The 23,945-nt window shown below is 44.6% G+C and overlaps 1 protein-coding gene across 1 annotated transcript; it reads right to left on the minus strand.

Annotated features, from left to right (window-relative positions):
* Positions 1-7,262: 7,262 nt before the first annotated feature.
* LOC309404263 (interleukin-17A-like) lies at positions 7,263-9,096 on the minus strand (the record flags this gene model as incomplete). Its single annotated transcript, XM_081998658.1, has 3 exons — positions 7,263-7,500; positions 8,256-8,500; positions 9,070-9,096. The coding sequence occupies 3 exons, from the start codon at positions 9,094-9,096 to the stop codon at positions 7,263-7,265; spliced, it is 510 nt and encodes a 169-aa protein (XP_081854784.1).
* Between the last annotated feature and the right edge of the window lie 14,849 nt (positions 9,097-23,945).

Below are 23,945 nucleotides of genomic sequence, written 5' to 3' on the forward strand. Positions count from 1 at the left end.
CAGTCGCCCGCCTTGCATCCCAGGAATTCAACATGACATTTCCTTTCCAAATCTGAGCAAATTACGTCCTGAAAATGCTCATTCTTGCTGTTGTTCATTTGTGGATTTTAGAATGGGATCTCTGGTAGTTGGTGGTGGAAGGGAGAGAGAGGGATGGAGGAGAAGTTTTGCTTGTGTCTCCAAGCAGGGAGTAAAGCAGTCCTTTTATTTCCATTGCGGCTTATATCAGTTTGGTGAATCAAATGAATTATAGTTTCTTAGCAGTAAATTGCCCTAATGTATACATGCCAAACCAGCACTGCCACAAAAAAAATCCCTCCTCCTGCATCTTCTCCCTCCCTTCCTCATCTCCTAGCCCCTTTTCCTTCTCTAGCCATCCCTGCTCACTAATGTATTTCTAGGGTAAATCGGATAGAAGTGCTACCAGCCCTGATTCTCACCACACTCTGGTTTTGTGTCACTGCTGCTTCATGGGGAGCAATGGCTGACTGTCTTATTCCAGAGCAATTTGGGAGAGAATTGAGTCCACTTGCATTGAGCGTTAAAATGGCAAAGAACTAATGGGTGTTTACATTTCTATTTATATCTTCTATTTATGACTGTATTTATGGCTTTGTATGTGCTGAGTATCCCCAAAAATGGTAAATGTTTATCTGTATTTATTCAATAACTTATCCACTGAATAAAATTTGTATTTTATTTAAAAGAATGTTGTATTATGGTAGCACAAAATGAAAGCAGACACAGAGAATGGGTTCGTGCTGCAGTAGCACTGAGAGATTTCAGCAAAGATCAGGCTGCTTCTGGTGTGGTGGTGTGAGTAAGAGGGAGCACAAGAGAGCTTGCAGCCTAAATAGATGAAAAGATGCAAATAAGGGCTGAAAGTGGTGAAGTGAGGTTATACAGACAGCGCTGGAAGAGATGGCAATGGAGGCAGGTTCTCTAGACCCTGGGGGTGGTCTCTCGGGATGGCAGGAAAAGAGGTGGGAGACATTGCATTGCAAGGCTGCAACTGAAATTTGGGATGAGAGTCTAGCCTGGTTCATGTGAGCTGGGAAAGGCCTGTCCTATCCTCTTCTGGACAAGATGTCATCCTTATAAGCTCCCTCCTCCTCCACCAGCTGGATGGTTGGCTGAGCAGGAATGCCAGGAAATGTGCAAAGATGGCTTCATCTCACCGCTCTTTCACCAGCCAAATATGGGTGTTGGGTTTGAAGTGATGGATGAGGATCCCTTCACATCAAGGGAACATGGACATGGTTGCCTACAGAGCTGACGTGTCCTAACTTAGGAAAGGAGGAATTGCCATTTCCCTCCCTTAGCTACACAAGGACCACAGCCTAGCAAGACTCACTACTTATTATTTTATCAGACTGTTGCAGTGTTGCTTTTTTTTTGACATTACTCACCTTTCATCCAGAGCTGAGCCAGATTCTCAGACCTCTGACGCTGGTTTCTGCTGGTGGAGTTTTTAAGCCTGTATTTCCTTGTTCACCTGCATTTAAACCAGGGTAAATCTGTGTGCAAGCATTCTCATATTTCATTTCAGCTGCACAGAAGCTACTTTAAATTAGATACACCTGGTGCAGGTAGACCCTGGGATTCCTCCTCTGGGTAGGTCAGACGAGTCATGGGTGACTCCTTTGGTACTTGTTTGTCGAGTCGGGTATATTCCCTGCCCTGTGGGTCACTGGGAGCCAGTTCAACAAGCCATGGGTAACTAGGTGGGGGAATGGTCTCATTCAGTTACAAGCATTTGTACTCATTTGTGGCAGCAGCTGTTTCATTATGACCACCAAGCTCTTCATGAGGTGGAGCACAAACCTATGGAGGCGTCTTCTGCACGTTCTTGCGTAACACCAGCTCTCCTCTTACAGTAACCACTAACCAGGAAATCGCACGCTGCACACCCTAGTTCTTACTCCTGACCTATTTCTCTCTCTCAATAAACTTAGCTTGTGGGGTTGTCCTGCCTTGTTTTTGTGGGCAGAAAAATAGCCTACAGTTCTCTCTCCAGACATAATTACTTGGGCATTGGGTTCGTGGCAGCTAAGTGGGTGTACGCTCCTGTGCTGATGCTCTTAAACACCCATCAGCTTAGCTTAAGAGTTGTTCTATCTGGATGAAATATGAAGTAGCTAATTAAGAAAATGCAAAGGTAGCTAATTAAGGAAGTCTCCCCTATGGGTCATGAGGTTTTGCAGCCAGCGCTATCAACAGCAAACCACACACCTCCCAGTAAGGTATGCGCTCGTATGTGGGGATTGTTTCTAAATAAAACAAGCAACAAGGTTATTTCCTTCTAATGGCATCATTCTTAGAGTGCAGTCGGTTTTAAATAGGAGTCTAGTTATTTTTTAGGGGCTGGCTTTTGTGATGAGGTAGGTGGTAGGCTTTCATTCCCAGCAATCTAAGAACATGGCAGACAAGTTTATGCTTCTTGTAAACAGCACAGTCAGATCGCCACCAAGAGCAAGCACAGTTTACAGCTGAGGACCGGCCTTTGCAAAGGCTTTGCTTGGTTTTTTTCCCCCTTGCAGCAATGGACCCAGGCCCTGGGTGCCCAGAGGGGCATCTCTGGCTCTGAAATGTAGCTTCAAGCAGCCTTCAGGGATTTGGTTGTTTTACCAGGAGGAGATGACACAGCTGTAGGTGTAGTAGCAGTCCCGCAGTGTCTTCTCGTAACCTGCTAGGCTAAGCAACCTACAATCACAGCTTGGTATCTGAGCTTGTGCCCTTTCCTCTTCCTTTCCTCTTGTGCTTGCCTCTCACTAACGGCCTTTCCCTGTCCCCTTGCTCGCTCCGGCCCTTGGCTGTGCCTGTTCTGGCAGCTCAAGCGGGGATCCCGTTGTGTAGCAGCTCTTAGGGATGTTGGAGGGAGCACGCTGCAGAGACTCCTGCATCAGCACGGGCTGGGAGGCACAGCAGTGATGTGAGCCCCAGTAGCTGCCTCCTCCCAGACCTGTGCTTTGACCTGTGGATGTGTTGGCCTGCAGATGTGAGTCAGGCTTCTTTGGCCCTTTGACAACAGGTAGGTGCTCCTGAGGGTATTCAAAGGGACTACAGACCAGGTCAGCCTGTTCCACAAAATCATTGTTTTTAAAAGTGCACAGAAATTAAATAAATTGAAGAATGCAAAGGTTGCAACCTAAAAGATTGAAACAAGCCAAGAACTGTTTGTGTTTGTGGTTGGTAAGCCAGAGGAGCAATGGCTTGAAAATCCAGAAGTCCACGTGGCTTGTTGAAAGTTAGACCTAACAGACAAAATTTTAAGGGTGTGAGCGATTTGCTGGTCATTGCTGTGGGGACGTTTGATGTTTGATGTGTGATGTTTGGTGCCAACATGACGGGTATAGGTGGTGGGGTGAGTTTCCCCAGCTGTGAGTTCTGGCTGTCCTGGGGGATGGCCTGACAGATCAGACCATAAAACTGCTCCCATGTCACCATCACAGGGTACAATGTGAGACTTGCATTGGTTTTCTTCCCTTGTCTCCTTCCTCCTTCCACCTTTCTCTTCTTTGCTCTCTGAGATCATTTTTAACCTTGTGCTTAAGAAGAGCCCGGGTGTGTGGGCCAAGCCTGCATCTTCTACAGCGCTGCTACAAGGCGGTGATAAAAAAAACTTGCTTAAAATGTCTGCGATGGCCTGATACTGCTTGGCAGGCTTGGTGATGGGGATGGAACTGTGTGCTGGTGCTGACTTTCAGGAGCTGAGAAGATACCAGCTATACCCAGCACCAGAAACAAACCACATTTTCTGCCTTTGCTACTCACACGGGTATTTTCCATCTTTGCTAATTATTCTTCGTACTTCCAGGGCTGGATAGTATTAGCAGCTTCAAGTCCTCAGCTCTTCAGATAAATCCATTCCTATTCCTGTGTAACTTTTCTTTTCCTTCTGTTTATTTCTTTTTCCTTCAGAAAACTAGCTCAGTTTTTCCACCTTTTTCTTAACTTCAACAAATGATTAAAGATATGCTTGATGCTCTTTAGGGGTCACGGACTGAGCAGGCTCTACTCAAAATACTCTTTTCTGGGCATAGCTTTCTATGAGTGAGTTTTAGTGTTTTTTTCAGTACAAAGTGTCATATTTCTGTTTCATCTGCATTTTTAGTAAGCACAATATCAAGGTTCCCTGTTCCAGTAAGTGAATAGAGTTGGTTTATGTTCTCTCTAACTTGCCCCTATAATTTTTTGGGTTTGCTTTTTATTTCAGGCTTCTAAACTCTGTACTCCTGGCCTCCTTCACAGAGTGAGGCTTGCCAGCCAGCTGAATCTGTATCACCTTTTACAGGCATCTAGTATCTGTCCAGCTTGCTTTGATAACTGGAATGACGAGCATGGTTATCTGATCATTTGCTGTGCAAATCCAATCTCATACTTCCCTTTCTGCTGGGTTTTACTCACAGGTTCCCAAGCAATCTGGTTGCTAAGCTGCTGCCGCTCAGATTTTGCAAATTGACATAAAACTGAGAGCGGGAGCAGTGCTGGCTGGAAACCTTTGTGTTGAAGAGGGTTTTGCAGCAATTCCCACACCCTCCCCAATGTTATGATATCATTAAAGGGCATCAAATAAGCATGAGTTTGCACTGAAACGCTCCAAAACAAGAAAGAGAAAGCTTTACCTGTTGAACCTCAAACTGATGAGAGCTGTGCATGGGTGTAAGAGGGGTCCTACTCTCTTCGGTCTTCTATCATGATCGTTATTGACTGTAGCCATGAATGTTTGCCCAGAGCAACAAAGTCACTGATTAGGTGACCTCATGGCAGGGTACATTGATTTGGAATTATTCTGCACGTTATCAACTGAACACAGCAAGGCAGGGAAGACCTCTTCACTCATGATGCCAAGAGTTACAAGAGAACTTGCAGTAGGAAAGAAAATAGTCCACAGGCCAAATGAATCCAGGCAATCATACTACTAAGCGTTTCTGCAGGAGCAGGTACAACACCCAAGCAGCCTGCAGAGGTGAACATGAAGCTGGCACGAGGCCAAGTAAATAAAAAAGGGTTGTGTCCTAAGGCACAGATTTTATTGGGTTGGTAAATGGTCCAAGGGAGAATAACACTGCTGGAAGGGGGACCGGAGTATCTTCGCAGTCCGTGAGCGGAAAGCTGTCGGCATTTTGGTACTCCAACTGTGTCATCTCTTGCTGACCTGGTTCTGACTTTTTGCACACAGTAGCTCTCTCTCAGCATTGCTAACTAGTCTCCATTACTCATGTGCCAACTCCGGCTAACAGCACATCACTACCAGGTAATAAAGGGTGGGACTTACTGTAATTTTAACTGTTAGAAGTTTCTTGGGCTGCTGCAGACAATTTGCCAAAGCTCCTTCCATAGCATGTGGTAGGATGTAGAGAGATTATCTAATGGACAAGGCAGTTAGCTCTATTTCAATCTTTTTGGACTGATGTTTATTTAACTCCTTGAAAAATTCAAAGGATGAGTGTTCCTCAATGGGTTTTTTTGGCAGTCTGTTCCCATGTTTAATATTCTTGGGGTAGCCAGCTGCGTGAACTTCAGGATCTGCAGGAGACCTTAAGGACACCTAGCTGGAGACAAGGTAGGAAACAAGCTAAATTAGGATCATATATACTGCTATATATGTACATATGGGTTATATCAGTGTTTGAAGGTAACTAAAGGTGTGGACAGGAGTTCACTGTTGTGATTGTACATACTGTGATCACTCAAACTTAATTAATGTTTCCTTGGACCAATGTATATCTGCTAGGTCAAGAGATGGTATGAAACCTGTGGCTGTGCTGTGAGTTTAGGTTACAAGGTGAGCCACCTTATTTTGCCTGGAGTAGATTACAGAGGATTTAGGCTCACTGGCACAGCTGGAGGCAATAACCCCCATCAGAAAAAGCTGGGATGGTCACATCTCCAGTTAGCACAGCTGGATCTGGAGAAGATGTTTTCACTTGAGAGGACTTTGCATCTCATGAGGGACCTGCACCCCTGACCTCTGCATCTCTAGAAGTTCTGTATTTGCTGTTGCATTTGACAATGGCATTTTGCCCATGCCTGAGAAGGGTCACACCTCTCCGAGACGGCAACAAACAAAACATCGGTGTCTTCGCAAACCAGCCTGCCTTTTGAAACACGGAAAATTTTCATCTGAGCAATTTTAACCCAAGCGTGCTTTAAATAAACACACCTGCAGTGCTAGACATCTACCTACGCAAGTCCCATTGCAACCGTGGTAGAAGTGCTGTGTCAGTCTGCTCTACATTTGAAGCACTAACTGCTGGCAGTGAACGTATTGGAAGAACATGAGCATGGAGAAAATTACGATTGCAGTTAGCAATATGTGGTTAATTGTTTAAATTATCCACCCGACTCGCTCATGTGCTTTTCCTCTTGTGCCCAGGTAGTGACCGGGCTCCACAGAAAATGTGTTGAAATGGGTTGGACTGAGATTCATAGGTAACGTCGGACCAAAGTTGAAACTCAGTGGTGGAAACACGCTCTCCATTTTAGGGGAGGAAGTTTCCTTCCACCCCCAAAGAAACATTCAAAGTCTTGTGTTGAACCTATCTTTACAAATTCCTTTCCAATCAGATAATTAGGTGGATACTGGGTAGTTTCCCACTGCTTTTTTTGATAGTCTGTCTTTCATGTGAATCTATTTGGTATCACTTGGTAAATCATTTTCCTCCGGGTATTTTAGTTTCTCTATTGGCAAAATGCTGTTAATGATACAAACCCTAACTTTTTTATTTTTATTTTTTTATTCTACTGCAACAGAGCTTGGTGTTATCAAGAGAATTTTAGGTTTTAGCATCATGAAAATCTCTTACGTGTTCATAATTGAATTGACTGATTTCTTGCCTTATCAAAAAGGCTTCTTTAGAAAGAAAGGAGAACACTACAGAGTTATTTACTAATTTTTTATTACATAAAGATAAATAAGCAGATATATTATTCCTGACTTTTCCACCAGCATAAATAGAATTACATAAATAGAAATTTCAAAATGTAAACTAAAGGTGTGTAAAGAGTTCCCATTAGTTTTTCAGCTGGGCACACAAAGGTGTCTGGCTTCTGAATTCTGAAGAGTTCAAGATTTTTGGGGAGAACAATTTTTTTTTTAAATGGAGACTTCTTAATTTTTAATATATTCTGATATATTCTAGCTAATGATTATGGCTTGATTCAGTTTTGCGGAGGCTGAATCAGGCCCCTTCGCTTCATCGCTGTTAGGCAAGGCAGCTCTCCTCCACAGCTCCCTGCTCTTACACTACTGGCTCCCTTTAAGCCTGGTGTCTGATCAAGGGGGTGACACATGTGCAGCCCACAGTGATGATTTTCTTCTCCAGCCGGTATGATTGGTGGCAGCCCTTCTGCTCCCTCCGGAGGATGAGGATCTCCTGTTTGATGGGGACAGAGTTGACACTGTGGTCCAGCTGCCCGTCCAAATTCACACACCTGGAATGGCGGCACTTGGCGTCAGCAATCACCCGGGGGAAACGGTTGTGGTCCTCATCGATCCTGTAAGTTGACATGAAAGGGAGTATTTGAAATGAAAATGCTTCTGCATCTCCAGAGGCGTGATAGTCTGGATCACTATGGGCTCCCCTGGGGAACAGGTACCTCCTGGGACATTGCTTGTGAAGAGGCAGTAGACCCTCCACTACTGTAGGTTTTTAAGAAATTAAGTGTAAGTAAGTAAATGCTTCAGGTTTTTAAATATATAACAAGCATGCCAGGACTGCCTGCAACTGCCTTTGCAAAGGACTTGCTTCAAATAGGCACTGACTTCAAAAGACCAGTTAGAAATGATGTGAGCTTCCCAACATGTCAGACTGACTAATGGACCCAAAGACCTTCACCTCACCTCCAAAATATGAAACATTCCTAGGGCCTGATGCTTGTTAAACCACCATTGAATTTGGCGCAATGTTAGCCCTCCAAGGTTTTTTTGATGATCTCTTAGGTAAAGAATGGTTTTGAAGATAAAGTTTGCTCCAATATACAAATAAATTAAAAGTATTTCAATAAATTAAAAGTAATTACAGAAGTAATTTGCTTTGCCTTCTTTATGTTAGCCTAGACCGTGTTTTTGCTCTGTGCTTCTTTCTGTATTGTTTATATTTCAAAGAGGATTATATGGACTGTGGGTACCCTCATATTCCCAAAACCTCTCAACAGTGAATCACTGATAATAAAGATGTGGTCATAGCCTCAGCATTATTCTTGACCAAGGCAGCCAGTGTAATTCTAGACCTTAGGGACAGAGATCATACCTGTAATCCCACGGAGCCAGAGAGCGGCTGCTGACATCATGAGTCATTTTGGTGTCCTGGTTCATGTTACTGATGCTTATGTTGACTCTCACAGTTTGAAGGAATCTTGAGTCTTTTTGGGTCAGGCATCCAGCATATGCTTGCTTGAAGAGGCTCTCCGGTTTGAGTCCAGGCTGTATCACCTTCCCGTAGGCAGAACTGCTGGCTGACAGCACGGCCAGCAGCATTAAGAGCAGTGGTCTGGACTGAAGACAATTGGTGTATTTAAGATACAGCGCAGGTAGAGCTGCTGTAACGCAGCATGCCTAATGACTCTTCTGCAAGGCTGGGAAATTCATCCACAGTCAGCCTAGCTGGTAGTTAAAGTCTATACTGTAGGTAGGAACAACTATGGAAAAAACGTGCCATATATCACATCCACTCTTGCTTTCGCTAACTAATTCTTACAGTGTTGACACTTATGGTATACACTCAGTAATTTGGTGAAAAAAATTAAATTATGGAAAATAGTATGATACAGAAGATAGCAGAAAGGATACAACAACAAAAAGACACTCTAAGGTTGAGTTTTCAATGTATTTCTTGACTCAGAGTATGCTGTGGTAGCCCCGTTCACTAATATACCCATACAGTCTCATTGCTGCCCCACGCTGGTGCTATTCAGCAGTCTTCCATTTTAGTTATTTTGAATTATTAATGGTTTAAACAACCATTTTAAAGGTGGGTGCAGATCCCCATTCCTGACAGTCATCTATTAGAATTTAAAACTGTCTCTGTCAAATTGGGGGGGGAAAACTGTAAAGCAAGTTCTTACCAGAGAAGCACAAAGGATCGGAGACATCTTCCTTCCTCCTCTTACTGTGTCTGACGCTTGTGCTGGGCTCTGTCGAACTGAAGGTGTCTGGGCACATTTGCTGCTGGACTTTTTATAAGGGCTTCTGTGCTGTCCTAGTTAATGTGGAGTAGGTGGTTTTTTCCCAACCTTAACTGTGGTTTTTGACCATAACTTAAATTTAAAAGTGTATGTATATATATTCCATTAACGCAGGTGGAAGACAGGATATGGGCTCACCCTTTCTTAGATCTATAGATGATGTCATTACTTTATCCATGCCACTCAAGTAGTAAAAAAACTCAACGATGATATTAGAAAACCGCCAAAAAACTGGCACGCACTGCAGTAAGCGGGTGCAAAGTGTGCAATTTTAAATTGGGACTAGAGTCGTCATCTAGTCAAACATAACTTGAGGTGCTTCACGGTCTTGCCTCGGGATGCTGCAGGAATCGGAATCACTAATGTTGCTGGTATTGCCAGATTGGATCCATTTGCTGCTAGGTTGGTCTCATGTCTTTTCACTCTGAACTAGGCAGATGTTGGATAGCTAGCACCCATCCAATTGATCTCCAGGCTTGCCATGTGCTGTCACTTACCTTGATGCCTAGGGATCCAGGTTTCTTCTCAAGTTCCTATTTTTTTCCCAATTTCCTGGTCTGTGTCAGGCTATCTTAATTCATGTGTACACCTCAGGTGTGATATGTCAGTTTTCACCAGAATGCTTTGTGATAAAGAGTTCCCAAAGTCAGTCATTCTCCACCTGCGAGAAAAAAAGAAACCATGAACATTAATTTTGAGCTTGCCACCTTTTCATTTCACTTCAGATTCTCGTGCTGTGAGACAGGGCTGTGATCCTAAGGAAAGGGGTCTATGAAGTGTGATGGATGTAGTTAAACCTCCCATTCCTAAGTTAGGGTGAGGACAGAGGGGTTTGAGAGAAACCTGAAGGCTGTGAGATGCAAAATGACTCCTCTTGTAAGCAGGAAAACTGGAAGGAACTGCAGGCATCTCCTACATGGTATATAGGTGATAGCACTTGAAAATATTGGGAGCTCAAATACCTCACATCGTGTAGCCCCAAGGCATTACAGCTCCCTGTGACGAGCCCTGTGTCCTGGGTGACAGTGATCAATGATCCCACGTGGCTCTTAAGGCTATTCTACTGTCTGTGCTTGTAAGACCAATATACTGCAGCTCTAACGTACCCTGCTATGTTAGTACTTAAATATGCAATATTTAAATCCATGTGTTCAAGTGGACAGACTCCATTTGACATGGTGACAGTCAGGATTCCTTCCTCCCTTTCAGGGGTATTTTTCTAGATTTTCACTAAGATATTGTAAGGGGGTTGCAGACCTGGGGAGGTTGGGCTGCTTCAAGGCTGTGCCCCCTTTTGACTTTGGATCATTGTTGTTGGTCTGGCTGGTAGCAACTGCTTTGTTTTTTGTTTCTTCTTAGGCAAATGTCTTGATGAGCCCTGAATGCTCATTAAAAGCTGTAGGCTTGACCCTGAAAGAGAAAAAAGTTACCTGCAAGGAGGAATGTCTGTATTGGTTCCTCTCATCCGCCCCCAGGGATTTAAATCAACAGCCCTCTAGTGAGTATTTTGGTCCCTGGGATGTGTGGGATGCTCTGGGACAGGGTGCTTCTGTGGCATCATTCAGTACCCTTTGTTGAGAGCTCAGTGCTCTACAATTATGCCAGTCAGCAGCAAAGTAGGGATGTGAAAATTTTGGATAAAGCAGATACTGGACTAGGAACTAGAAACTTGAGGTGTCCTCCCAGCAAATATCCCAACCACTAGCCTACAGAGTCTTCTTACTTCTTCTCTCCAGGAAATGCTTCATGGCATAGCTAATTAGGACAACTCAATGTCTCCCAAGGAAAGACTCTCCACCCAGAGTGCTACAAAACCTGGCACACAGAAAGAGGAGTAGGCTCAAATCTCTCAGACTGCAGCTTCACAGGTAATGATGCCAATCATAACGAACTACGAGATATAATAAACCAGCTATGCCATCTTTCTACTGAGGTTCCTGAGAAGCTGTTTGGAGAGTAGGTAGGTGATGGACAGGCACAAGAGAGTTGATGCTTCTCATAGCCTGAATTTGAGAGATTCTTGAAGGAGGGGCTTATGATTTAGAAAGGATGGGGTGAACGTTGAATCTATCCTTCTCTTCAACATGTCTTAGGAAATTACTCTTGTCACTTTGCTCTGACAGTGGGTTACAAGTAGCTACGATGTGCACCATAAAGTAACGTTCAGTGTAACAGCCTTGATCCTCTGACGCGTGCCTTTTCTCCGGTCTAATTTTGGTGATATTTTCAGGCAAAATGATGCGAATAAGATGTGTTTTTTACATTTGCTTAATATTTACGTGTAAGTCCAAATTTTACTCACCTTGTACCATCCAAAGGAAGATGTAAATAAAGGTAGAATTTAGCTTGTCGTTTCTGGGATAGTCATGACCTATATCATCTTGTTTAAAAGAAGCTGATGCTTGAAAAGTTAAACGTATAATTCAGTTTCCCTCTTAGAATTAGAAATGTGCAGGTTAAAGGAAATGGTTCCCTCAGAAGGGGTTTTCTCTAATGCCACTTACTGAAATATCCATTCAAAGTGGGTCAGTAAAATTTCTAATTTTAGAAGCAAGAAAGATTTCAAAAGCCTGCAAGATAGTGGAAGGTCAGGTTCAACCAAATCCAGGCTCGTCTAGTTTAAATGTGTCAGTGGTTTGTGTTACCTCAGTACTTGAAAGGTGAGTAGTTAAGCATTCAAACACAGCTAATGTAACGCAACATTGCGATGGGGGGAAAAAAAAGCAACGTTCCATGGTTCATTTTGAGCCATGAACTCAAGCATTTGCAATTGTCACAGGCAAGATGAGAGGGTCTCAGGAGAAAATATACCTCTTGAAATGCTTCCACCAGGTCAGAATTATACAAACAAAACTCTCACATTTCTGGTTCTAAGATTTTTCCAAGTTCCAAATACTTATTTTCCAATTCTTCCTGGACTGAAGTCAAAACAAAACTTGAACATGATTTTTTTTCCATGAGATTAGAATTTATCCCATGACATTTGTTTTATTCTGACACTTAGCTCTCTTTTAACCAGCACTTGCATTTCTATATGCAAAAAGGACTATAACTTGTGCTTTTCCTGTTTTCATGTGTAAGGAGATAAAAACCATCTGTTTTCATGACCGATGTGGATGGTATTGTAGGTAGGTGCCTTAGAAAAGATAATGCAGAGCTGTACGTACTGTGACTTTCTATTAAAATCAACTTAAGCAAGAAACTATTAGTGCTGCATTCAACAGGAACTGCAGTTACTGGGAGATCTGAAAACTGGGACACTAATAAAAGCTTACTGAAACAAACAAAAATTTATCTAAAGCCTTTTGAAATCAAACCTAACCCTTCTCTTGGCTCTGGCGAAAGCTTTCTTGAGATTAAGTTGCTACTTAAGCACTTTACCCAGCTGAGATCCTTCAGGCACCCAAATTTGAGTATGTTGGCTTTGATGACACTTTCACCCCTCAAAATCACAGTATGAGTCAGTGGCAGAGCTCTGGTGTCCTGACTGAGCTTGCAGTAAATTAAAAGAGAAATGGCAGATACCTCCAAATACTTCAAACATTTTGTTTCAATCATCATCAGTTAAGTTTATGGTACTTTTGGAAAATAAGGAGCTTTTCTATTTACATGTAGGAAGATATTTACTTACTTTTTCTTGTTGGAGAGAATGCATTTTCTTCCTCTTAGGTACATATTGTTATACACCCCTATAAATAAGGCGACACTTCCTCCTACATACAAGCATTGCATGACCCACTGTGCATTGTGGAGGCAATTTCTAGGAGATCAATGGTTAGACTCAGCCTGAAGCCAGTGGTTGTCTGAGAGAAACTCAGAACTTGATGGACCAAGGCTCTGGGCACCCTGATTAAACACTGAAGTTTAGTTTTAGTTTAATTTAATTTAACCCTGCTCTGAGCGGATGGTTGGATCAGACATCCAGAGGTCTCCTTCAAACTGATTATATCACTGCAAAGATCTCCCACCCCTTGATCTTTGAGATGGCAGAAAAGGTAACATTTTTCCTCTGTCAAACACCTCTACTTTTCCTCCCCAACAGCTGCAGTAGAAATTATCGTCTCCCACTGCATGCCCAAATTTTCCAAACACAGCTAAATCGATATCATAGTTATTCATCAGCTGTTGTTGCTGTCAGTGGTTGACACGTCTGTTGCATGACTAACATCTAATTAGTAACCCAGTAACTGGGGAGTCAACATAAAGGAAGTAGACCACTCAATTAATCTTTTTGATTGCTGTTTGGAGGGACAGGGGAAAAAGAAGCTCCCAGGTGTGTGAGTTGGACTTTTAATAAGATGCAGGAATTGTATGCCTGCCCTGTAGTAATCAATACATGATTAATATGTAACTGTAATGTATTCCGGGTAAGTGGAGAGGGGTTTTGTGCCACCATGAGATGGGTGCAGGATATGACTGCTCAGATTACAGCTGGACCCTGACCAGCAGCAGTATTACTACTTCTGTTATTGTAGTGTCCAAGGGTTTGTTGTAAAGCTGGGCCAAGTTAGCACCTAACACCTATTGGAAGGGACAGTATCTCCTGGCCAACATAAGGTACTCGCCTGCATGTAAAGGAAAGGTTGAGAAATGCAATGACTGGCTGATAAGAGGGCATCTAGGCTGAAACCAGATCACCAGAGGTGATAAAGATCTCCCTTGAGCACCAATAATTTCATGTGTCTCATTTTTTTGTTTTTGTTGTTATCAATGATGTTAGTGACCAAATAGTTTTGTTATCAATTAAAGATCTCTCTGTCAATGCTTTATTTTCATGGCTTCAGAGACGTCCTCTGGCAGTACATTTCACAGCCAGTTATAAACTGCACAAGAAGAAACCCTTTATGCATAAAACTGGCTCATACTCAAGCTGGTAGAATGGTTTATGCAAACAATTAATTCATTTTGAAATTCTCTCTTTGCTGTGTTATCTCTCGCATCCTGTGTCTCGCCCACACCTTGGCCCCAGTGAATGGCAGGAAGCAGGGAGAGAAGGACTTGGGGTCCCTGCTGCTGTCCTGCACCCAGCAGCTCCTGCCTGCAACACTTTCCAAACGTCCATCTCAAATTTCACTTGCTGCAGGTTGAGACATTTATTTCCCATCCCCAGTGAGTACAGGGAAAAGTAGTTCCTGGCCCTCTTCCCTCTTGGGTCAGGCTTTTAAGACCTTTATTATTTTTTTTTTCCCTTGCTTTGCTTGACAGGATCTCCACTTGACACATCCATCCTTCGCAGAGTGGTTCTCCAAGATTAAGACAAATTGTCTGCGTAGTGCTTCAAAGTCCTGATGCTCACAGACCCTCCAAGAGGCAGGGAGCTGGTACATGGCACCCCTTCACAACTGTAACACTGAGAAACTCTCCTGTTTGCACAAAACTGGTGTGAGAGTTCCGGGCAGACTGTGTACTACCCTTTGGAAAATCTTTATTCTTCCTTTTTGGAACCATTGTAATTAAAATTTATCTGAAATGAAATAAATTGAGGGCAGGAGGGCTCTGCAGAGGGATCTGGGCAAGCTGGATCGATGGGCCGAGGTCAACTGTATGAGGTTTAATAAGGGTCACAACAACCCCATGCAACGCTCCAGGCTTGGGGAGGAGTGGCTGGAGAGCTGCCCAGTAGAAAAGGACCTGGGGGTGCTGGTTGACAGCCGGCTGAACATGAGCCGGCAGTGTGCCCAGGTGGCCAAGAAGGCCAACAGCGTCCTGGCCTGTATCAGCACTAGTGTGGCCAGCAGGAGCAGGGCAGGGATGGTGCCCCTGTATTCGGCACTGGTGAGGCCGCACCTCGAATCCTGTGTTCAGTGTTGGGCCCCTCACTACAAGAAGGACGTTGAGGTGCTGGAGTGTGTCCAGAGAAGGGCAAACGGAGCTGGTGAAGGGTCTGGAGCACAAGTCTGATGAGGAGCGGCTGAGGGAACTGGGGTTGTTTAGTCTGGAGAAGAGGAGGCTGAGGGGAGACCTCATCGCTCTCTGCAACTACCTGAAAGGGGGTTGTGGTGACGAGGGTGTTGGTCTCTTCTCCCAAGGAACTAGTGATAGGACGAAAGGAAATGGCCTCAAGTTGTGCCAGGGGAGGTTGAGATTAGATACTAGGAAAAAATTCTTTACTGAGAGAGTGGTCAAACGTTGGAACAGGCTGCCCAGGGAGGTGGTGGAGTTACCATCCCTGGAAGTGTTCAAAAAACGTGTATACATGGTACTTCGGGACATGGTTTAGTGGGCATGGTGGTGTTGGGTTAACGGGTGGACTTGATGATCTTGAAGGTCCTTTCCAACCTTAATGATTCTATGATTGTATGATTCTATGAAATTCTGAAGGTTGCCAGGAAGTCTTTGGTATATTCATCCTTGTCTCAAAAACTGTTCTCAGCTGGAGATTTGTCAGCCTCTTTCACCTCTAGCTAAAGATACTTTTGTGACTATTTCTGCAGTAAATTAGGAGTAACTGCGCTAGAGCGCTCAGAATTTCCAAAACTGAAGATCTATGGCAAACAAAGAGAAAAACATGTCACAGACTTCTCTGGAAAACATTTGAGAATCAGTTCTTCACAGCACCCTTTGGAAAAAAAAAAAAAAATTCTCCTTTTGTAATCTTATCAGTTCTAGCTGTTAAAATCTGCAAATACAAGTTTCTCATACACGCACACAGCCTTCAGTTTTAAGTTTGTGTATCACCCCTGGCTTCAACAGGACAACAAAACACAGAATACAGCAGTGCATGAGGTTATCTATACAGTGGTGTATACTCGCCTGGCTGATGCAAAAGAGGAGAGAGACTAGAATATGGGATGCTGAAATTCCTCATTTCATGCTGTCAAATGCCTTATGAGGATGAAATTTAGCCCTGTAGCTTGGTCCCTGATGTGATAAGGCTTACTTCTTTAAGAAGGTTTACGGAAAGCACGGTACAAATGAGAATCTGACCCTGAAATCTTCAACCATATCTGGATGGGGACTGAAGCAGAGGGAAGATGAGGCAGCATCATTAAACAGGAGCAACGTCCCTGTAATCTCAGTTCTCATCTGCAAGGGCACTCCCTGCTGCCCTGGGCTGTGATGATGCCCACGGGGTTTGGGATCTGCCTCCTCGAGCATCTTGGTGGAGGAGGAAGCAGTCCTTGCCTCCACAGTCCTTGCACCACGGGGTTTGGGATCTGCCTCCTCCAGCATCTCGGTGGAGGAGGAAGCAGTCCTTGCCTCCACAGTCCTTGCACCACACAGCACCTGTGAAACCGGGTCGTGGTTTCGGTAGCGGTGCAAGGTGACGTTGTAGGAAAGGGACTCTCGTGGAGCACTGAGAGGTGTGCACTACGTGCCGAAACGCCAACCCCTAGCCGGTGGCTGCTTGGCCACCAGCTTTTGCTCCGCCGCCCACCGTTTCAATCAAATTAGGTTCAGAAAACTAGTTTTATCAGTGATGCACTCAATGTGCCTGTATCCCAGGGCTTACACGTGGGGCTGCCACGCAGGTTTGATAAGGCAGGCTGCAGTAATAAAGTCATTCCCACTGCGACCATTTGCCCGCTGCTGGGTAACATCTGAAAAACTCAGTCATTCATCATCTCATTTTAAGAAATCAAGCTCCATTTTTTTTTCTCACAGAGAAATGAGTCCTGCCCATGACATTTTGTGTGCAAGAAAGTGTCAGAATTCAAAAGTATTAGAGAATAAGTGACTCAGAGTGGTTTTGATGAGAGTTGCAAATGAGCAGCCGGGATGCTAATTTTCAGGCCCTTTCACCTAGCTGGGGTTTGGTTTGATTCTTTTTTGTTTTCTTTTTTTTAAATAAAGAAAAGGAAATTAATCATCTTTCCAAACATATGCAAATTCCAACCACAGTGCAATGCAGTTTCCAGAACTATCCCAGACAGAGCTGTCAGAGAATAACCACTGCTTGAAGGTCTCTTCTTCCAAGACATATGGCCTCACAGTGGCAGGGTGGGGACAATGGGTGGACAACAGAAAACCCGCTGTCCTATTTTAACCTGAATGACGTCTCTTAACCAGACCTGGTCCTTTCTGTGCTGGTAACGTGTCTGCAGGGGCAAAATGAATAAGCATATGCCAGGCAGAGCTGTTGAGTAATTTCTCTGTTGAAACAGACCATCACTGATGCTTTTAACAGCTCTTTATTCTGAGTGAACTCACTGTGCTGAACCCAACTACGGCTAGAAAAAGGAATTGTGGTCCTGCCTGTATTTCAAACAATGTGGAATCCTGCATGATCATTTGTTCCTTCTATAAAAGCTTCTCCATCAATGCTGGAGGCCATCATCCATTCTTTGGTGCTCGTTTGCAGGTCTTACTCTCTTAATTTTACACTGCAAAGAGTAGGCAAGGAATGGCAGCCAACAAGTTAACCCCAAAATGGATACAGGGATGAGAAGGGCCAGTATCAAAACTCAGCAAACTGTAAGGGTCAGGTGCTTTTCTTTCTTCTGTCCCCATTGAACTCAAAGTAGGCAGGACCACAAAAACTTGCATCATCCCAGACCAGAAGAAAGAAGCAAAGGTCTGTGGGAATGAAGAGTCTGTGGTTCCCAGGGTATAGCCAATGTCCAGGTCATAGAATCATAGAATCATTCAGGTTGGAAAAAACCTTTAAGACCACTGAGTCCAATCGTAAACCTAATACTGCCAAGCCTCTAAGCACCACATCTACCTGTCTTTTTAAATACCTCCAGTGATGGTGACTCCACCACCTCCCTGGGCAGCCTGTTCCAATGCTTCTTTCAGTGAAGAAATTTTTCCCAATATTCAATCTAAACCTCTCCTAGCACAACTTGAGGCCATTTCCTCTTGTCCTGTTGGTTGTTACTTGGGAGAAGAGACCAACACCCACCTCACTACAACCCCCTTTCAGGTAGTTGTAGAGAGCGATAAGGTCTCCCCTCAGCCTCCTCTTCTCCAGACTGAACACCCCCAGTTCCCTCAGCCGCTCCTCATCAGACTCGTGCTCCAGACCCTTCATCAGCTCCATTGTCCTTCTCTGGACACGCTCCAGCACCTCAACGTCCTTCTTGTAGTGAGAGGCCCAGCACTGAACACAGGATTTGAGATGCGGCCTCACCAGTGCCGAGTCCAGGGGCACAATCCCTGCCCTACTCCTGCTGGCCACACTGGTGCTGATACAGGCCAGGATGCTGTTGGCCTTCTTGGCCACCTGGGCACACTGCCGGCTCATGTTCAGCCGGCTGTCAACCAGCACCCCCAGGCCCCTTTCCGCTGGGCAGCTTTACAGCTGCTTTTCCAAAGGTACATGCAAGCCTGTAGTGTTGGATGGGGTTGCTGTGACCCAAGTGCAGGACCTGGCAATTGGCCCTGTTGAATCAATTGACCTTGATTCAATTGACCTTGGTCAATTGAAACCAATTGACCTTGGCACATCAATCCAGCCTGTCCAGATCCCTCTGTAGAGCCTTCCTACCTGGGTCTCTATGTCCTGGGTGAGAAGGACGATGTTTTTGTGAAGACAAGAGTACTGCAGTTTACTCTCCGACTTTGGGAGCATGATCAACCTTGTTTGTACAATCTGGTCCCTTAAAGGACACCACCCACAGCCCCAAATCCACTGAACATCTGTTTCTCATGCTCCCACCCACTACAGGACATGAACATGTCACCCGATTACATATTGACAGGAGGACACATCACGTGAAAAAGTCAGGTCTTTGACACCTGTGGTTCTTTTAATATTTCTGTGGCCAAACTCTTGCACATCCAGTAAGGGACCAGTGGACATTAAGCAAACAGTATCTATATCACGTCAACATGAGAAGATATGGACAAAACCTTAACTGACAATAGTTCATGCAAACCATATCTGTGGCAGATAGTCACAAAGAGCAAGCTAGGATGTAAATTATTTGTTTGCAAAAGACTTGAGCAGATAACTTGTTTCATCAGATAATTCATTTACAAAAGATAATTCAAGTAGCTCTGCCAGCGTAAAGTTCCATTAGTAGCTGCAGCTCACAAGCTTCCCAGCCAAGGAGCTGGGTGTCCACAGTTCTCACGAATGTTGTTTATAAACCCTTCTTTTTGCTAATGGGCCAGTCTAACTTGGTAGAAGAGGTTACGAAGCAGTGCACAGACAGAGGTCTCACATGGACCACGGAGGGACTGCAATAACCCCATTTTGGTCTTTGCTTCCCCGATGCTCCTCTGGGAATTAAGAAATGTCTGGTTTCTTTCCCAAAGAAGCTTTGGGAAATGGTAATGGATTATAGGCAACAGTGGAAACGTTTGGGCAGGGCAGCACAGGAGAACCTCTCATGGGACACCATGAACTCACAGTGGAGTAGCTGCTTCCTTGTGATTCCAGACTAGGCATACCAATATCTGACGTATAAAGACGTTTCTTTGCATTTTGACTCCTGTGTTTCGAATTACTTTCTCCCTCCTGTGTCCAGATCCTAGATGTTCATACAGGACTCTGTTTTCCATCTCAAAAGCAATATAAGCATTCTGGTTCTAAACTGATTTTCAAGAAAATTACTTGCATCATTTTCAGTTTTGAACTGCTGTCCTTTTTAATACGGATTGAATTCTCCTTATTAAATGTACTTCAGATCTTAAAAGAAATTGGATTCCTGAATTTATAAAATACTTTTGCAAACAACCAAGTGAGAATTTGGGTTTAGTCCATGGAGAGAAATAAATAATAAGGACCACAAATTGAACTAAAGACGTGAAAATGTAAGAGAAGTTTTAAGTACCCAACTAGAATCTAAACACACTTTTCAGTCTCATAAACATTATAAGATGAATCTGTGTATTATTTTTACTTTCCATTTGAAAGCTGTAATAGCAGATTTGGTCGTGCATGGTAGTTGTATTCGGACACTGTTCCTTGGCAAAGAATTAAAATATAGGGTTTATCCATCTATAACTACCTCACAAGTAGAAAAAAATTATGAATTTATTGTCTGTGGACTGAAGAGGTTATTCACATGTCCTGGGTCTGTGTGGCCAGAGTTTGGCAGCTGTGGGGGCTGCGGGGGCGGCTTCTGTGAGCAGCTGCCAGACGCTTCCCCCATGTCCGACAGAGCCAGTGCCAGCGGCTCCGAGACGGACCCGCCGCTGGCCAAGGCCGAGCCCATCGGCGACGGGGGCAGCGCCTCTGGGGGAGCAGAGCTGAGAAGGGGAAAAAATGGCAACAGCAACTGCAGCCGGAGAGAGGAGTGAGAAGGTGTGAGAGAACAGCCCTGCAGCCCCCAGCCCAGAGCAGGAGGGGCAGGAGGGCTCCGGGCGCCGGAGCAGAGGGTCCCCGGCAGCCCCCGGGGAAGCCCCTGGGGAGGCCGGCTGTGCCCCTGCGGCCATGGAGCTCCACAGGGGAGCAGATCTGCACCCGCCCCCGGGGAGGGCCCCACGCCGGAGCAGGGGGATGCCCGAAGGAGGCCGTGACCCCGTGGGCAGCCCGCGCCGGGGCCGGCTCCTGGCAGGGCCTGTGGCCCCGTGGGGAGAGAGAGGAGCCCCGGCTGGAGCAGGTTTGCTGGCAGGACCTGGGACCCCGCGGGGGCCAGGCTGGAGCAGCCTGTTCCTGAAGGACGGCACCCGTGGGGGGACCCAGGCTGGAGCAGCCTGTTCCTGAAGGACGGCACCCGTGGGGGTACCCGGGCTGGAGCAGCCTGTTCCTGAAGGACGGCACCCGTGGGGGACCCAGGCTGGAGCAGCTCGTGAAGAACTGCAGCCCGTGGGAAGGACTCACGCTGGAGAAGTCCGTGGAGGACGGTCTCCCGTGGGAGGGACCCCAGGCTGGAGCAGGGCAGAGGGTGAGGAGTCCTCCCCCTGAGGAGGAAGGAGCGGCAGAGACAACGTGTGATGGACTGACCACAGCCCCCATTCCCCATCCCCCTGCACCGCTCGGGGGGAGGAGGTGGAGAAATTGTGACTGAAGTTGAGCCCAAGAAGAAGGGAGGGATGGGGGGAAGGTTTTTCTAGATTTGGGTTTATTTCTCATTACCCTACTCTGATTTGATTGGTAATAAATTAAATTAATTTCCCCAAGTCGAGTCTGTTTTGCCCGTGACGGTAATTGGTGACTGATCTCTCCCTGCCCTTATCGACCCACGAACTTCTCATTGCATTTTCTCTCCCCTGCCCAGCTGAGGAGGGGAATGATAGAGGCTTTGGTGGGCACATGGCGTCCAACCAGGGTCAACCCAGCACATCACATAATTATGACCACCTGATTATCACCACAACAGTCCAGAAATGATCATCTTTGCACCCAACCTTCACCATAGAAGTTCTGTACCCTTTTAAAACCACCAGTAGTTTTAAGCCTCTTTAGGTAGATACACCAAACCTTGAAATAAGATAACACAGACTCAGGAACAGAGAAAACCATTGCATTGGAGGGAACAAGTGGAATGGGTAGGAGGAATAAGCTTTTGGAGGAGAGGGAAAAAAGAAGTTATGGATGATTAAAGGTGGATTTTCTGCTTGTTCTTCCTATTACCTGCAGAAGCCATACTGTGTGGAGCAATGAGAACGTTGCATAAATATACAGGAGTTGCATGCGTAACTGTAAGGAAGCTGTTTTCCCTGAAATAAGTTAAGGATTTGCTATAAGCTCTTCCAAAATAGTAGCTGAAGTTAGTCTCCTTTCTTTCATCTCTCCTTTTATTTTTGTTACTGTGAAGACTGAAAAAATTAAAATGGAATGTGCCTACACTTATAGAAAAGGAGAGAAATTCTCTTGCTGCTTCCTACCACTTTGCAAAGCCCGTAAAAAACCTTTGGCACATCCCTGTAGAGACACGTTCCCGCAGAGATGCATCCCCGCTGCCTTCATCTCTGCTGATGCTCAGGGGTTTCTCTGGGCCCACTCAGGAGATGGGATTTAGCTCTCAGAGCAGCAGCGTGGGAGATGCTAGATATCACAAGACTTCTGTGGTGCACAAGAGCTGATGACTGATAAGCAGTTTGTACGACAAGCGGAAGGAGACAAGCAGGCAAAGTACCCAAATGTCTCATCATCCCAGTCTAAAGTTTGTTTGCAAAAGGATTCAAGCAGAGTTTTACCATATAAAGTTGCATCAGGCAAAGTAAAATGATAATCAGATGGTGGGGTGATTTCTTGTCTATCTTCTTTTCTTTCTTTCTTTTGAAACAAGGGAGGGATTGGCCAAGGTTTTCTGCATGTGCGCCGGTGACCTTTGTTCCCTCAGGGGATAGAAAAGTATGTTTTAAACCGGATTAAATGGTCTCATGCCCTGGCAGAACCTGGACATGGCTGAGGAAAGAGCAGATGGTTGGTCAAGAGGTGGGTTTTGGTCTTTCTCATGAGAAAATTATGAGGAGAAAAGGGAGAATGGTGATGTTCTTCCCCTTTGGAAAGTGGTCCTCCTTGACAGCGATGCTCAAATGTTTTTGGGTGATAAGTGTCTGGTTTTGAAAGACTGAGATAATGAAGTGGATGACATCAGGCTTACAGAAGTCTTTTGTTCTGAATTTTTCAATGTAGATATATAGACATATATATTTATTTCCTCTGAAAATGGCCTTTTGGAATGAATGCAACGCTTCCTGAAAACTGACAGTTGTTACAATTAATGACCAATCCATAATTTTTTTGCAGAATATTCTCAAAGTAGATTTACACCATGTTGTCATTTACTGTGAACAGGGACTTTGCTTAATTCAGAATTGCTGAAGGCTGTTTCTAAAGTGGTTTGGACTTTAAAGTGTCTGCAGTAAATACAAATTGGGTCACTTTTGTATTTTCTGAAGACAAAGCAACTTGGTAATTTCTAAGAATTATTTCCTGAATTTACTCATCGTTGCTCCTCGTTATCTCATAATTGTTTGGCTAATTTCGTTTGGCTTTTCACTTAAGTCAGTGGAAAAAATCACATTAGCAGTGATGAAGCGAAATGAGACGTGGTGACAGTCAAATCATGCGTATGACATATGTGTGAAAATGTTGCTGTTTACAGGCCCCTTCAGGGGCTCTGGACTGAGTATGATGCTCTTGTCTTATAGAACTCAGCAGAGAAAGGAGTGAGATATTTTCCTGCTGTGCCTACTGCATGGCAAAGAAAGCCTAGCCATATTCAGTTCAATGTTCAGTGTTATTTCTTGCTTTCCAAAACATTTCTAGAGGGACCAAAATGACTCACAAATTCACTGGAACACAAAACAAAAAAACATTTTTCTTTCTTTTTATAAGATAATTTAACATGGAAAGAAACTGGATTTTTAATCCTTAGTGAAGCAAGAAATTTTGTTCCAGATAATCATAAAACAAAATTACGTGTAATTTGTATGTGTATACAAAAGTATTCAAAAAGACCTTTCCTTTTAATAGTTGTTGGTATTTTTTATTAGTTTTGATTTATGCAGTGGTAAAAAATCTCTTGGTGGAAGGTCTGGGTATACTGACTGCTGAAATGCAGGAGGAACACAAGTATGGGAAGGATATCCTTTGCCCAGTTACTCCAACACAAAGGATGCTTACCACGGGGGAACATCTTAGTTTATTATCAACAAATAACCCCTCCCTAACACACTTTTAATTACCGACTTGGGTGTTGAGGAACAAAGAAGGAAAACTACTGAGCAGACACTTAGGGAAAATCCTTCCTCCCCCTTCCCAGGCTCAGCTTCAGCCCAACACCTCTCTTCCTCCTTCCTTGTCTCCAGACCCCTTGTTGTCACCACACATTGTGCTCAGTCCTCCCAGACCCTTTGGTGAGTCCTTCAGGGGTCCCTGGCCCAGCGTGGGCTGCCCATGGCTGCCCTCAGAG

The sequence above is a fragment of the Phaethon aethereus genome (genome assembly GCF_964289735.1).
Source record: "Phaethon aethereus genome assembly, chromosome: 3".
NCBI lineage: Eukaryota > Metazoa > Chordata > Aves > Phaethontiformes > Phaethontidae > Phaethon > Phaethon aethereus.